The following is a 14,651-nucleotide window of genomic DNA, read 5'->3' as shown; positions in this document are numbered from 1 at the left end:
AATAAAAACAGAACTATGTTGACATTCTGTTTTGATAAGTATTTTTTTAGTCAGATACATCTGTCCAGTTGTGCTTCATGGAACAAGAATCTTGAATAGTAATGTTTCTATAGTTATTGTGTCAAAAAACTGTATTAGCAACTAAAGCTTAACAGGTTCCCAAATTCCATATGTACTTTGTATTTAACACTGTATTGACACTTTGGATGGATAGATTAATGGTCAAAACAAAGCAATGGCAGAGTGTAGGTCTGCTTTCTAAAACCGTCAAGGGAAGGTGACTTTTTGTATTAAAACAGAAAAGAAAGAAAAAGACGAACTACTAACCCAAACCAGAACCCTAACCCAGTTGATTTGAACAGTAATTTGACCATATTACCCTTAATAGCAATCCTTAAGAACAATCAACTTTCCTTTTAAATTGTCTTTTTGAATTCCCACAATGGATCTCCATTCCTTGTCCCGTTGCAATATGTACTGCGATACGTGCTGTCCTGGCATTATTTAAAACCAATAGGCTTTGAGAATAAACCAGTTTCCTAGCACAAACTGAATATTTCTGTATTTATCTCCTCCCTAGATTTGCTCAAGACAATTCACAATAGTAATGAATTCAAAGACTTGTCTATAAAAAAGATGCAACTAGTTTCAGTTTTTAAATTTGTTCAACTTACAATTAATCTTCAGCATTGCAATTATACTGTGTTATTGGATTGAAAATGGCAATTTTGAGCAAGTAGTCTATTAAATCATTGCATTGTTTCTGTAATGCTATCTTACAGGAGTCAAATATAGTTCATTAAGAGGTTTAGATGCCTATTTTGAGCTTGCCTTTATGTACTGTGCTAATACTTTACTAATATGTTTCATGCTGTTGACTAGCAATGCTTTTTACCAAGAGGAGGAGCTTATTGGTCCCTAAAATTAATTCTAAATGCTTTGATTTCTAAAATATATTGCCAACATTAAAGTATCAAAGTTAGCTCAGCTAACAATATAGTTATCCCTTACAAAATATAAAAATAATTTTTCCTTTTCATGCTTTTTATTATTCAGAAACTTTAAGAAGTAAAAGAAGAAACATCTGTCTACATCTGATATAAAATACATTTTTCTTTTCATGTTTTTTCTCCCCTTTTCTTGCCTTCCCTGAATACCTATAAAGGCTTGCAGAGTGCTTTCTGTGTAGGAAGTGGTTTTACTGTAAATCTCAAAATGCATTTTTCTTAAATGAATGTTTCAGAGGCATGATGTCTAAAAAAGTTATGCAAGACAGTTTTTATTTAGAAGGATCTCTCAACAATTTCTATATAAGTTGCCTAATTACTAATTCACTTTTAGAATTACACCCTTAAGCCTGTATAATTTTACTTTTCTTAACCTGAAATTATTATGAGATGACTGTTCTTATGTACACATTATTCTTTCACTTGCAGAGACATGCACTCCCGAAACCTCGTAAATTCCCCTCAGAGCTGAAGTATGTGGATTACAGTGTTGAAGTGAGCATGCAAGAATTCTTTGAGGTTCCTGAGAAGTTCTCTATTCCAGTGTTGGCATCAAGCAGAGTTAATTTGGAAGTTCCATCAGCAAAAGACCTTTCACCTCAGCAAATGGGTAAGAATAGTCTTAAATATGATAAATTTGTTTGGTTTTTTTTTCTCTAAAAGAATCTGTATTTTTAAGGTTTTCCTAAACAAATTCAGAAAATTATCTTTCTCTCCATTCTGCTATTGATCAAATCCTCAGCTTCGTATTTGTCATCACTACCCGAGGTCTATCTTATTAGCTCGTAACAGTGTTTTCCACTTGCCCTTGGTTTTCTCAAAGACACACAACCACAGGAGACTTGCTCTAAAAGAGAAATCTGTTTGGTTTGTTTATCTGACAGATCCTGAATTTGTGCTCATTTCTCACTTCCATTTCTTATCCAGCACTGATCTGTGCTCAAATTGTGCCAGTTATCCCACATATATTTCCTACTGTTGCCTACTCTTCAGTCAGCCAGAGAGAGGTGTCAACTAATTGCGCTCTGTTTTCTCCCTGTCCCTCATCAATGAAAAATTGTACATTGGTCTTCAGAGTGATCTTGTCAGCTTTGGTCAGTCTCTATTGCTTCTAATTTTTCTAGTATCTTAAATTTTATACTGAAATCTTAATGACTTTGTTTTCTACTTGGTTTTCATTTTGATCCCTCCTTTGCTAGTTGATTATTCTTTTTTTAAATGCTTTATTTAAACCTATAAAGTACTCTAGGTTGCATTTCTTAAAAGAACTGTAGCGGCTGAGGGAAGTGGGGTTGTGTAGTCTGCAGAAAAGGAGGCTGAAGAGACAGCTTATTGCTCTCTACAACTACCTGAAAGGAGGTTGTAGTGAGGTGGGTGTTGGTCTCTTCTCCTGTGTGACAAGTGATAGGACAAGAGGAAATGGCCTCAAGTTGCACCAGGGGAGGTTTACGCTGGATATTAGGGAAAACTTCTTCACTGAAAGGGTTATCAAGCATTGGAACAGGCTGCCCAGGGAGGTGGTTGAGTCACCATCCCTGGAGGTATTTAAAAGACGTGTAGATGTGGCACTTAGGGACACGGTTTAGTGGCGGACTTGGCAGTGTTAGGTTAATGGTCGGACTTGATGATCTTAAGGGTCTTTTCCAACCTAAATTATTCTGTGATTCTATGAATTATAGTCAGTCCACCAATGTGAAAAATCCATAGATTTGTTTCCTCACTTCTTTTCTTGATCAACAGAGTCCTTCTGCATGTTTCTGCAGTTCGCTTCTCCAAGTATTGTTGGAATCAGTCATGTGCTTTCGTGGTGTATGTTTGTTTTCATACTTGGTGTATCCCTTGTGTTTTTTGTTTCTTTTCTGGAATAAAACTAAGGAATTGATTATTTCTGACAAGTCTTTTTGTTACAGATTCATTCAACTTAGATTGCAATATCTGTGTTGTAAAGCATTTTAGGGTGTCACTGGGCACATTTTTAGGAAGATGACAATAGTTATTGTAGTATTAGAAGCAAGACTAGCCTGATGAATAACTACAGGACTAGCAGTCAGTAGAAGTTGTAGAATAGATGTAACACAGGTTGGAAGCTAAAATATTTATTGAATGACAGGATATTTAAATCCTAGTTAAAATCCTTTTGCTGTCAAATTAAAAAATAATTGCCTGTGTTTGTAATAATAGATGTAGAGGTGAACTAAAAAAACTCATGATGACTTTGTTGAGTGGTGTGGGGGATTCTTTGGATTGCACTGTAGAAGAGGGGAATACCAGCTGGGGGAGAGAGCAAAACACGTACACACGAATCTGATAAGGACATAATAAGACCTCTATCGTGATCTCAGGATGAAGGTTGTTAACTGACCAGATGGCAAGTCACTGTTGCTTAGCAGCTTCTCAAATTATTTTTAAAATTGAAATATGAATGCACGTATGTGAAAATTTTAGAATATTAATTGCTAAAATGTAGTAAAGAAACTACATTACAGTAAGGAAGTGATTATTTTACTGTTAGTTCATGCTGCTTCTTTATTCATCAAAGGAAATTATAAAAATACCTGAAAGAGGGAAGTAAGCAACGGAAAGTCAGAAACTAAATGATACTGCAGTGAACACAATCTTTTTGATATTTGATTTTTCTTTCTATGATACTTGAATAGTTACATGAGGAAGCAGAAATGTTGAGATGATGCAGAGAACTAAATGGGGCTTTGGTAGTGAATTCAGAGAGGTGGTGAGCTAAAGAACAGCTGAAAAGGGAAGCTGAGATAACCAGCTGATAGCATGGAAACAAAGATGTGTTCAGTACAAAGATAGTGCCGGCTGATTCAGTGTGTTTGTTGTGCTAATGAGAAAACACAGGAATATTTACAGGCATTTAGAAAATCTAGTATTGTGACAAAAGTCCCCACGTGGTGTTCCCGTGGATGGAGGCAAAACATAGGTCTCATCTGAAAATTTTGTTAACTTCATTATCTGAAAAAGAAGCAGTATTTTAGCCACCGTGTAGCTTTCCTTAGAGTGGGAGTAGCTGCTTCTCTGAAGAAATGACAGAGTGCTTAGGTTTATGAAGAAAAACAAAGGTGGAAGCAAGCTAACTAAAAGTAATCCTTGGATCAGAATTTCTTAGACTGCAGTAGCAGGAGAAGTGTCCAACCAATATTTTAAGAACTCTGTCAACAGGGAATTAGAAGGTAAAAATCAATGCCAGTCAACATATTTCTTGTAAAATAGATCTTGTTAAATAACCTTATTACATTTTCGAAAGTATTACAGATCTAATAAATAAAAAGAATACAATATGTTTACCTTACTTCCACTATGACATCTTGATCAAAACACAAACCATATACTTGTATGGAACTAAAATAATACAGTGGCCAGATTGAAAAACTTCAGCAAATTTTGTCATTAATTTGCTGCTGGAGAGTCATCAGAAAGTGAGCCCGTGGGAACCAGTACTTGTTGGACAACATTAACTACTTTTCATCAGTAATTTACGAGATTATATAAAAAGTCTTTGTTGAGTTTAGTGATGACCCAGATTTTGTCAAATAGATAGTTGGAATTGCTACATAGTTGTAAACTATGTATTTTAGTGCAACCAAACCTGTAGCAGATGTGGAACAGAGTCTGCATGCTAAACCAGGTAAGAATCTGGTTTTGGAAAACAGTTGTTAGTGAAAAGGACTGACAGTCACATGAAATTATTATCTCAATGTGAGTTCTTTCTTAATGCTGAAATGGCCAAGGAGATCTACAGATAAATCACAGAATCACTACGGTTGGAAAAGACCCGTAAGATCATCAAGTCCAACCATCAACCCAACACCACCATGCCCACTAAACCATGTCCCACAATGCCTCGTCCACACTTTCCTTAAACACCTCCAGTGATGGTGACTCCACCACTTCCCTGGGCAGCCTGTTCCAGTGTTTCACCACTCTCTCAGGAAAGAAATTTTTCCTAATAGCCAGCCTGAATCTCCCCTGGTGCAACTTGAGGCCATTTCCTCTTGTCCTGTCAAATTAGTAGTGTCATAAGAATTGGGGAGATGGTCTTATCTCCGTACACAGTATTGGCCGAAGAGCTAGTATAGAAGTGAAGGGTCTGGTGTCTGTAAGAAGTTTATGGAAATTTTGAAAGAATTTGAAAAATAAAACCACAAAAGTGTTCTAGTTCTAGAAAATAAAGCTTAGGACAAGAGCAACCCCGTGATCACTTTGAATTCTCTGTGCCTGCCAAGCAGTTCAAGCACAGCCCCTGTAGTGTGTCAGTGTTATGGGACCCAAGGAGTCTGTACTTACTGCATGTGAAAGATCATCTAGTAAGTCTGCCATTAGCAGAATGCCTAAGGACACAGTCGAAACCTCAGCCCAGCTCTGTTTCATACTGAGATTGTTAGGCATCCTTTGGTCTCATCTGTGCATTGAACTACACCATGAGTACCACATCTTCTTAAAGCTCCTCTTGATGATATGCAGAATGTACCCTGTAATTCTTTGCTGTGTAAAAATTTTGCTATGTAAGAAGATCACATCACATATGACACTGATTGTTCACCATTGTCTCAAATATGATCCTTAAGAGCTTTAGTCTCTCTGGATCATCAGAAATAGCCCGGGAAATAATTCAATCCCTGTATATAGCTCAGGAGACAGGTAATTGACAGTAAAACTTTAATGCTTTATAAACCAAAGGATAGTGGCGTAATTAAAATTGAAATAAGTTGTCCTTTTCTTAGTGGTGTGTTATTAAAGAATGAAAAGTCTTTTTTGTTTTCCCATCTTTCTCCCACTCCTTGCTGTAATCCCTTATTAGTCAAGGAGTCATTCCTTTTGTGGTTAATGATAACAGGAAGATGTGACATTAAAGCTAATGGCTAAATTGCTGTGTGATGAGTGAAACTTCAAACACAAGGAATAACAGCCAGTACAAAACAAAAGGGCCACAAGACCATCAATATTAGACTATAGAATCATAGATCACAGCATGGTTTGGGATGGAAGGGACCTTAAAGATCATCTAGTTCCAACCCCCCTGCCATAGGCAGGGACACCTTCCATTAGATCAGGTTGCTTAAAGCCTCATCCAACCTGGCCTTGAACACTTCCAGGGATGGGGCAACCACAGCTTCTCTGGGAAACCTGTTCCAGTGTCTCCCCACCCTCACAGTAAAGAATTTCTTTCTAATATCTCATCTAAATCTACCCTCTTTTAGTTTAAAACCGTTACCCCTTGCCCTATCTCTACACTCCCTGATAATGAATCCCTCCCTGTCTTTCCTGTATATACATGCTGTATAAATTTTCCTGCATCTTAGTTGGGTTTTTTTTTTCTGAATAAAGTTTTAATCTTTTAAAGCAAAATTACATAGTCACTGTCCAACAAGAAAAATGTTGTTATATTTTCATTTTACTGTTTACATTTGAGGTTTTATTCCTGATCGTGTTAACTTTCAGAGTTCAATTCTATGATTTAACTGACAGAATAGTAATAAAAATTTAATTACATTTGGTGGTCTTAATCAGTGAGGCACAAATGAGATTAAAAAGTGTAAGTGGTAGCATTCCTTTTTACTCTTCCTTCATACAAAGGATTTATTTAAAATATGATTCTGTTTCAAAAGGTGGCTCTAAAAAATGATGATATAGGTCTTTATCGTAATAGTTTTAATTCCAGCTATTTCTATTGACTAGCTATTTCTACTATATGTGTATTAGTAGAAAGTTGTTTTGGTCTTGCAAAAGTGAGAGTGATTTAAAGATTAGACTGGATGTGTTTCTTTTGTGTTTAATACCTGCAATAATAAATTCAGTGGAGAATGTTTTTGTATTGTGAAAAATTTTTGGAAGGCCTCTCTCTTATGCTAGTGTGTGAATAGGCTTACTGCTGTGGTGAGGAAGGATGTTAATCCTCAGAAAACATATCAGAGTATCCTTTACCTCATTCTCTGGTGAGAATTGAGATTCAGAAGATTCACGGAAACCTGGAGTCTGCCTAGAAGGAGAACATGTGGATAGACAGCAAAGGGTTCAAGCTTACTTGAAAAATTAAGCCTTTAGGGGTCAAGATGCTCATATGTGATTTAGGTTTTCATCAGTGAACTCTGACATCTGCTTGCATGACTGCCAGTGTCAAGGCTTCTCTTTGTCTTTGGTGCAGTCTTGAGACCATTGTATTTGTGAGGCTCAGGAGACATTGCTTCTCTAAAGCTAGTAATAGACCTGGTGTTGGCAGTGCCCATTTCTCATCATCACTGGATCTGGGAGGAAGATTTTGACTTCCTTTCATTGCATTTATTTTATTAATTTTATTTTTTTATTATGTGCACATTTGGACTTGTCCCATGCTGTGACTGGAATAATGTGCTGTCCCAGTGTCACTCCCTGTCTTCCTTCTAAAGGTGAAAACACAAGACATTTTAAGTAGGGAGGTTTTATGGCTCAGAGTTGTAACTTGATAAGCATCCACCTGCCTTCACGTATTCTGTGCACCTTTAGGATAAAACAATTTAAAATTTAGTACATTTTGCTGTTATTTTGTAAAGATTCATGTTTTAAAACTTTTTAATTTAGTTGCCAGTGTCACTGACTTTGTAATGCATATATATGTTTATAATCTTGATAATTATTATTTTTTACAATTTTGCCTAAAGATTTCCTGCCATGCTGTCTTAATTTATAGAACTGAATCTGTATAAAAGGACATGTTCTTCCTGCAAGTAAGGAACATGTTTGACAAGTCAGAGCTATTATATTATCTTTGTTTAATGAGTTTATAAGCAGCTTATCTGCTGTATATTTGCTACTCCTGTCTAGCACAACACCGATTATGGTGTGGAAAGAAGGAAATGGCTATGGATTTTTGGGTAAAACTGTGAAAACCAAAACAAAAATCCATCCTATTTGTCTTTTCAGCAGGTAATGAAAGGTCAGCTTTAACTGTTTTAACTGAGCAGAACAGCTTGTTGGCAGTTGGGTTTATTTGAACAACATGGTTTTTATACTAAATAATGTTATGTATCAAAGATGAAATAACATAGGTTGAAAGGGGAGAAAGGGCTTTGTTTTGCAAAGTGATTTGTCTGAAAAAGTTTGAGAAATCTGCAAAGTAGCAGAGTACTTATCTCACAGTGTGAACTAAAGCTTTCAGCCTTATTTCCCACTCTGTGTTTTTCTGACTTCAGCTCCCTCTAACTCTTTCATTAAGGATTTTTTTTGAAAATTTTGAAAAACAAGGATCCTTGAATGCATAATTGGAAAAATACAGTGTAAATATTGAAAAGTGCTATTACCATTTTATGACAGGGAGAGTATTACTGGGACATCACATACTTCAGAAGGCAGGTTACAAATGAGGAAGGGTTCAGAGAAGTGCTATAGTAATTATTTCAAGGTCTTGAAAGCTTGAAAAGCTTGTTCTCTCAGTGATCTCTGAGGCAAAGAGGTCCTGTTCAGGTTACCTGTAAGTACTTAAAAAGGGAGAGTATGTCTGACTGTAAAGGGCTCTATGCAGAAAGCATAGGGCTTTTAACATAACACAGAGATTTGTAATGAAACAATTTATGATACCTGTAAAATGATGTGAGTGTGAGATTTATTAAATACTGACACAAACACAAGAGAAACAACAAACTTTCTAACGCTTAGTCTTATAAAAAGAAGGTGGAAGCTTTTCTAAGATACACGTTTTTGTTCCAACTGTCAGGTTACAGCTTAATATAAGAATTATTTGGTGAAATTCTAATGTTAAGATAAATGTCCAATAATATGTCTTTTGGTATTAAAAGTGAAATAAATATTTGATGCAGTCAAATTATACAAACAGGGGAAGAAAAATAAAATACTTAAAAGCTAAAATTGCATAAAAATAAATAGAACTATACATTTCTAGATATCAAGTTGAAATAAATGAAGACGGAAAAATCAAAGTTAAAGTAAAAATTAGTTGAATGATTAGGGAAAAGAGAAAAAATTTTACTCTGGAAGATGGAAGTTGGTTATCAGATTTCTGAGTACTCATAAATTATTTGCATCAAAGTTTAACAAAAATTAAGGACCACAATTTTAGTACACAAAATATTTGGAAAATAAAGTTCAGGCATACATAGGATCTTCTCTGTTGTAGAAAGGGAAACATTCTACAGATAAAATTGAGCAACTGCCTAAATAATACAAGATCTATTGCTACCAATATCTAAAACTAAAGCACTGTGGTGGGTATCTAGATGTAAGAACAATAAGCATTTATGCCAGAGTTAGGAAATTCAGGAATTTTCTGGAATAGGCTGTGCCTTTATATATTGTAACATGACACTGGCAATGGTTTTGAATAATGGAAAAAGAAATGTGTAGAAATTACTGAGGTACAGTGCCTCACATATTTGCATGTGACAGTTTACGAATACTACAGCGTGCAAGTACTTTATAAGAAGGGCTTCCTGTTTATTTGGTTTTATTTTTTCAGACTGTTTTTTCGTCTGCAATATTCTGCCTTGAAAGGACTTTACGTTACCAATCGTACTATTAGCAAAAACCTGATAGTAATACACTTGGACTAGAAGTATTTTAAAGGAAAGACAATATATGGGAGTAAATGATTGATAGCAATTGATAGGCAAAAGCAATACAGCAGCATGTCAGTACCAGCATATCAATACCTCATATTATAAATTGTAATAACAACCAAATACCAACTGCTGTTGCCATGTAATGATAAATATACATATATATTACATCAGTAATGATAAATTTGTGAAGTTCTTTAAAATAATGGTAAGATCTTAATTTTCAAATGGATAAGCACTTAAGCAAGTATGTCCTGATATACACTTACTGTATTTTATAAGCATGTACGTTGTTGAACTTTTCTAAGGCAAGCATGCACCTAGAATGCTTTTAGTCATGCCATATAATTCAGTTTCTTTCCTAGTTTATAAAGATAGACATCAAAAACCTAGGCAGGAAAATAAAACTAAAACCATTTTTTTTGATGGCTAGGTTGTACTATTTCGGCATTAAAATTGTCTAGGAAGAAATAGAAGTCCCCAATGCATTTTCAATGAAAAAAATTTGTTCCATCTTGCTATCTAATTTAGATTCAGTATCAAAAAATAATATTAGAGTTCTGTTGCCTCTTATGACAGGATTTGACAATGCTGGCTGCCTGCTGTTATACTCGCAAAGAATATCCAAAAAGAGCCCTCTTTTTTTTTCCTTTCCTCCCCAGTGAATAGATGAAAAAGCTTTCTCTAAAGAACTATCAAGAATTGTTAGAAATTTTCTACTTTCTTGATAATTGTTCCTACAGTTAATTTATTCAGATTGTTGTGGCTTCTTCCTGACTGCTGTATAAACAACTACTGGCTTTTTTTTTTTTTCTTTTTTTAAAAGAAAACTTCTTTCCTTAGAGGATTCTAGATTGCAAAAAGAAAGGAATGTGTATTACTGTGTACTACAGAAATCTCTAGCTAGCTCTTGTATCTTTTTGGCATTAAACTTTCCTTACTAATTTTGCATTAACTTACTATTTTGCTGTAAGTGGCATAAAAACTCGGTCTTTGAGTCTCTCCATGTAGTACTTCCTTATGCACTCAGTGCACTCTTTTTATTAGTTCTGAGCTCTCTTCTCTGTTTACAGGAAATTTTTCTTCATCTTCCTTCTTTTCCCCTCTGTTGCTTATTTTTTAAAGATCTTGTCTCACCCACTTCCTTCTTCCAGTCATGAAGAATCACTTTGGAAATTTATTGCTTTTTTCTAAAGCTTTTATGAGTATTCTTCAGAAATACCAAGGGGCAATGTTTATTAAACAACGAACCCCCAAGAAACCCTTTGTTCTACATTATTGTAGTGCCACAAAGCTCTTCACTGGCTTCTGAATGTGATACATGAACATGGCTGCTGAGTGTTCATGACAAGACATTGGAAAAAGTCTCTGCCATTTGCATTTTTAAATCAGTTAAGGAAAACCTGCTTTCATTCCTTGCCCCCCCCCCCCCCAACCCCAGTAGATCTTCCTTTTCTGATTGATCAAGTGTATTTAACTGTTTGCTTAGATGTGTAATGATATACTGTATTTAAGTGGAAAAAAGAACCAATAAACAGTCAGTAGGTTTTTTTAGAAACTCTTCTACAAATCTTTTTTATTCAGATAAAATGAAAGAAAAACAGCAAATAAACATACACAGTGATAGCAAAAATTTCAAAACATATCAGCACTCATTAAGGACTATAAAAGAGTGATTGCTTTTTCAAGACTACTAAGTAGAGTGATGTTCTAATTCAGATGAGCTCACCTGAAGACCTGATATATAGACAGAAGAGTCTGGGCTCTTCAGTATGGTTGTTTGTTTAACTTTCTAGGAGTCCATACCTGCAAATTCAGTCTTCAGGTTAATTTAACCAGTTATTTGTGACTCATGCACGGTGTCAGAGGCTGAGATAAGTTCACTGTAAAATTTAGCTTTGAGCTTCTAAATAGATAAAACCATCATTGCTGAATAAAAGCTAATATAATGTGCAAGTAGTTGACTAACTGCCAAAGCCCCATAGTTTCCTACCTTCAGAAATTATGCCAACAGATTGTGATATGGAAGAACAGCATTTCTATTCATGCTCTTTCCCTCCTCCCACAATTTGTAATAGGCTAAACTCTACTAAATGCCATTATCACTAACCTCCAGAATATGTTTTTTCTTACATTTTAATGTCAAAAGAACTGCCATTACTTTTCTTTGAAAGGTACTGTTTGTTGGCTAATGCAGTTAGAGGATTAACTTTGAATTCAGGTCAGGCAGATCTAAAATGATGAGTTGTAAAATTTTTAAGAACCAGAAGACATGGACTTTGTTAATTCCAGATGGCGATCAGATTGTCTTTTGCAATAAGTAAATGGCACAAGATGCCAGGCAGTTGCTAGACAACATAACCAACACCTATGTGCTGTAATGTAGCTTTCCAAGAACGTGTGGTGATATTGCACACCAAAAGTTTTGCTTTTGCAAATACCCCTGTTTTGAGAACTGTCTCACAACTAAACTCTATTCAGATATTCAGATTCAGGATCAGGTAAATGTTTCCCATAGGCATTTGCCTAACACAAATCTACAAAATAAAACTGTTTGCCTATTTCACAGGAAATATCTCCCCATCAAACAATAAATATCCTGTCTAGGGAAGGAAATGGTACCAGAACCCTGTATTGTTCTGCCTGACTTTTCACTGTTGGAGAAATGCTTCAAGTTTCATTCATTTCCATGGATGCAGGCTCTGCTTCCTGTTACACAGAAATAACATAAATGCTGCCCATTGCTTACTGTTACTACTTTTGTCTCAGAAATTGTTAGGCCAGTTGTGACTCCATGGATTATTTTCATAAAATCTTTGAATTAATTCTTAGACTAATCTTTGCTGAATATCTTATGAGACTGAGAAAGGAGAAAACATGCTAACCTAAGTAATTTTTAAGCCTGGTTTACTTTATGGTATTTAAAATTAGCATGAAAAAATGTTTTGCAGAAAAATCCAGCCTTCACTTATAATTCACAGGCAAGTGATTTCTGTAATAATTTTGATTTGGAGATCCTGTCTCACTTCAGAAACCAAGTTTTATAATATAGAATACTTATCATTTTAAACACCACCAGTTGACTTGCTTTCCTTTTCATTGATTGTAATTGATCACAATATTTCAATTATTCAACTGACCTATTCTTTAATGTATTTTTTAATGCATAAGAAACAAGTATTTTAACAAAAGTAATGCCAAACTAAATATTACAAATATGGGATGGGTAGAAAGACTCTTCGTGTTTTTCTTTTTAAAATTTTCTATAGGAGACATTTCTGTTTGAAAGTGTGCATTTCAAAGATGGGTCCAACTCAGTGAAAGATAACTATAATTATTAGTAATTACAATTACCATTTAGTGCCAGAAAGTGAAACTCATGCAGAAATATTTTGGAGATTCCGGTACACTGTATTATCTTTCTTCAAATACATATCGTAAACATTTACTGTGTCTTGAAATACAAATATTTAAAATGCGTACTTTAAATTTTAAGTAAATATTTTGTTTCAACATCCTAAAGTAATTCTTGTAGACAGAGAAAATTAGGGACTGTACTAAAGAACTGAAGAATGGTAAGGACATTTTCATTCCTTGCCTAACTGACAAACTCGGATCACTTTTGTAGAAGGTAGCCAATGGGGATAATAACTTAGTGACAAAATAGAAAAAAAATTCAATAATTCAAAAATTACCAGGCCATTAATCTTGTCTTTAAAAAAGAACAAACTAATTTATTTCAGAGAGGGTTAAACCTGAGGTGCAATTTATAATCTTTTTGATACCGTACTAATGTTGAAAGATTAATAATGTCATTCTGTATGATTCGTCTCTTGAACTTGATCTATTTTTGTGAAAAAACTGAAGTAGTGATGACAAAAGGCAACAAGAAAGCTCCAGTTTGCTGTTCATTTGCAGAGAGGTGAGAACTGAATACAGGAGGAGCACCACTTTGTGAAATAGAATGAGCAGCATCGCAAACGAAGATTGATTGCACTTTCAAAATTCAGTAGTTGTCATTGAAGATATTAGAATAGTTTGAGACCAGTTGTCATACATATAATCAGAAAATAAGCCAAATTAAGGAAGAAGAAGAGAAATTCTACAAGATTTTGCCAGGTGTTCCCCCTCAGGGAGAAGCAATTTGTTTGGAGTTTCATCTGTAGGGTTCTGTTGTGTCATTACATTGTCTCTGACCTTCCTCATTATCTTTTCCATCATTAGGTGTTGGTTTCTAACCTTGGAAAACAGTGAAAAGAAAGTCTTTGTTACATATAAAACTACAGTGAAGTTTTTACAGCTGCAGTCTTCATGTAGTTTTTCAGGTTTCTTAGGGGAACTCTTTTTATGGCCAGTCACTGGAGTTCCTCATGTGCCTTCCCTTCACCTTTGGAAAGTGTCCTACAAGGGCTAGTGAAGAGCTTAAAATACTGTGAAAGAGTCTGTTCCTTTCTGCAAGCAAGAGCAGAGGAGGAAGTCTTTGCAGCAGAATTGTTAGACCTGGCTATGTCCAAAGATGGACAGCATTTGTATTGCTTCTTCCTTACTCTAGAGATTACTGTGGGGAGTTTTTCCTACATGCTGCGGATTTGGAAAATGGGACTTTTCATGGTTCTATTCCAACTTGGACATCCCTGGGATTTTCAGAAACTCAGACTTTCAATCCAAAATTGGCCATAGGAAAAGTCTAATAAGCAGCTGTCATGAGAACTGCAAATCTTAACAGAATTCCATTCATTGTTGGGGCTACTATTAGCCAAATATACTGTATTGTCTCTGATATCTCTCATGGTAACTGTTGACAAAAGTATGGTAACTACTATACTTTTTGATATTTACAGAAATTCATATACTTTAAATTTTTCTAATAGATTTAATAGATCTTTTAAAACACTTCTCTGTGCACTACTAAAAACAATAGAAAATATTGTTTAGATGCTTAAATAGACCTTTTTTTAGGAAAATAAAAATTTGGCTATGCTTATATGATAACAGTCCCAAAATTCTATTTTTTGTTTTAAATTGTTGCATATACTGTTGGGGAGATTCTGCTACGGTTTATTAGAACTCTCTCCAA

General features: G+C 35.0%; 1 protein-coding gene across 1 annotated transcript in view; it reads left to right on the top strand.

Annotated features, from left to right (window-relative positions):
- The window catches only part of CFAP47 (cilia and flagella associated protein 47), a 338,108-nt gene that overhangs the window by 149,807 nt on the left and 173,650 nt on the right, over nt 1-14,651 (top strand). Inside the window, exon 45 of the mRNA XM_059824083.1 lies at nt 1,437-1,617. Within this exon, the coding sequence (XP_059680066.1) occupies nt 1,437-1,617 (181 nt within the window). The remainder of the gene's footprint in view (nt 1-1,436; nt 1,618-14,651) is intronic.

Source organism: Gavia stellata, chromosome 1 (genome assembly GCF_030936135.1).
Source record: "Gavia stellata isolate bGavSte3 chromosome 1, bGavSte3.hap2, whole genome shotgun sequence".
NCBI classification, from domain to species: Eukaryota; Metazoa; Chordata; class Aves; order Gaviiformes; family Gaviidae; genus Gavia; species Gavia stellata.
This window is presented reverse-complemented; position numbering and strand designations above follow the sequence as displayed.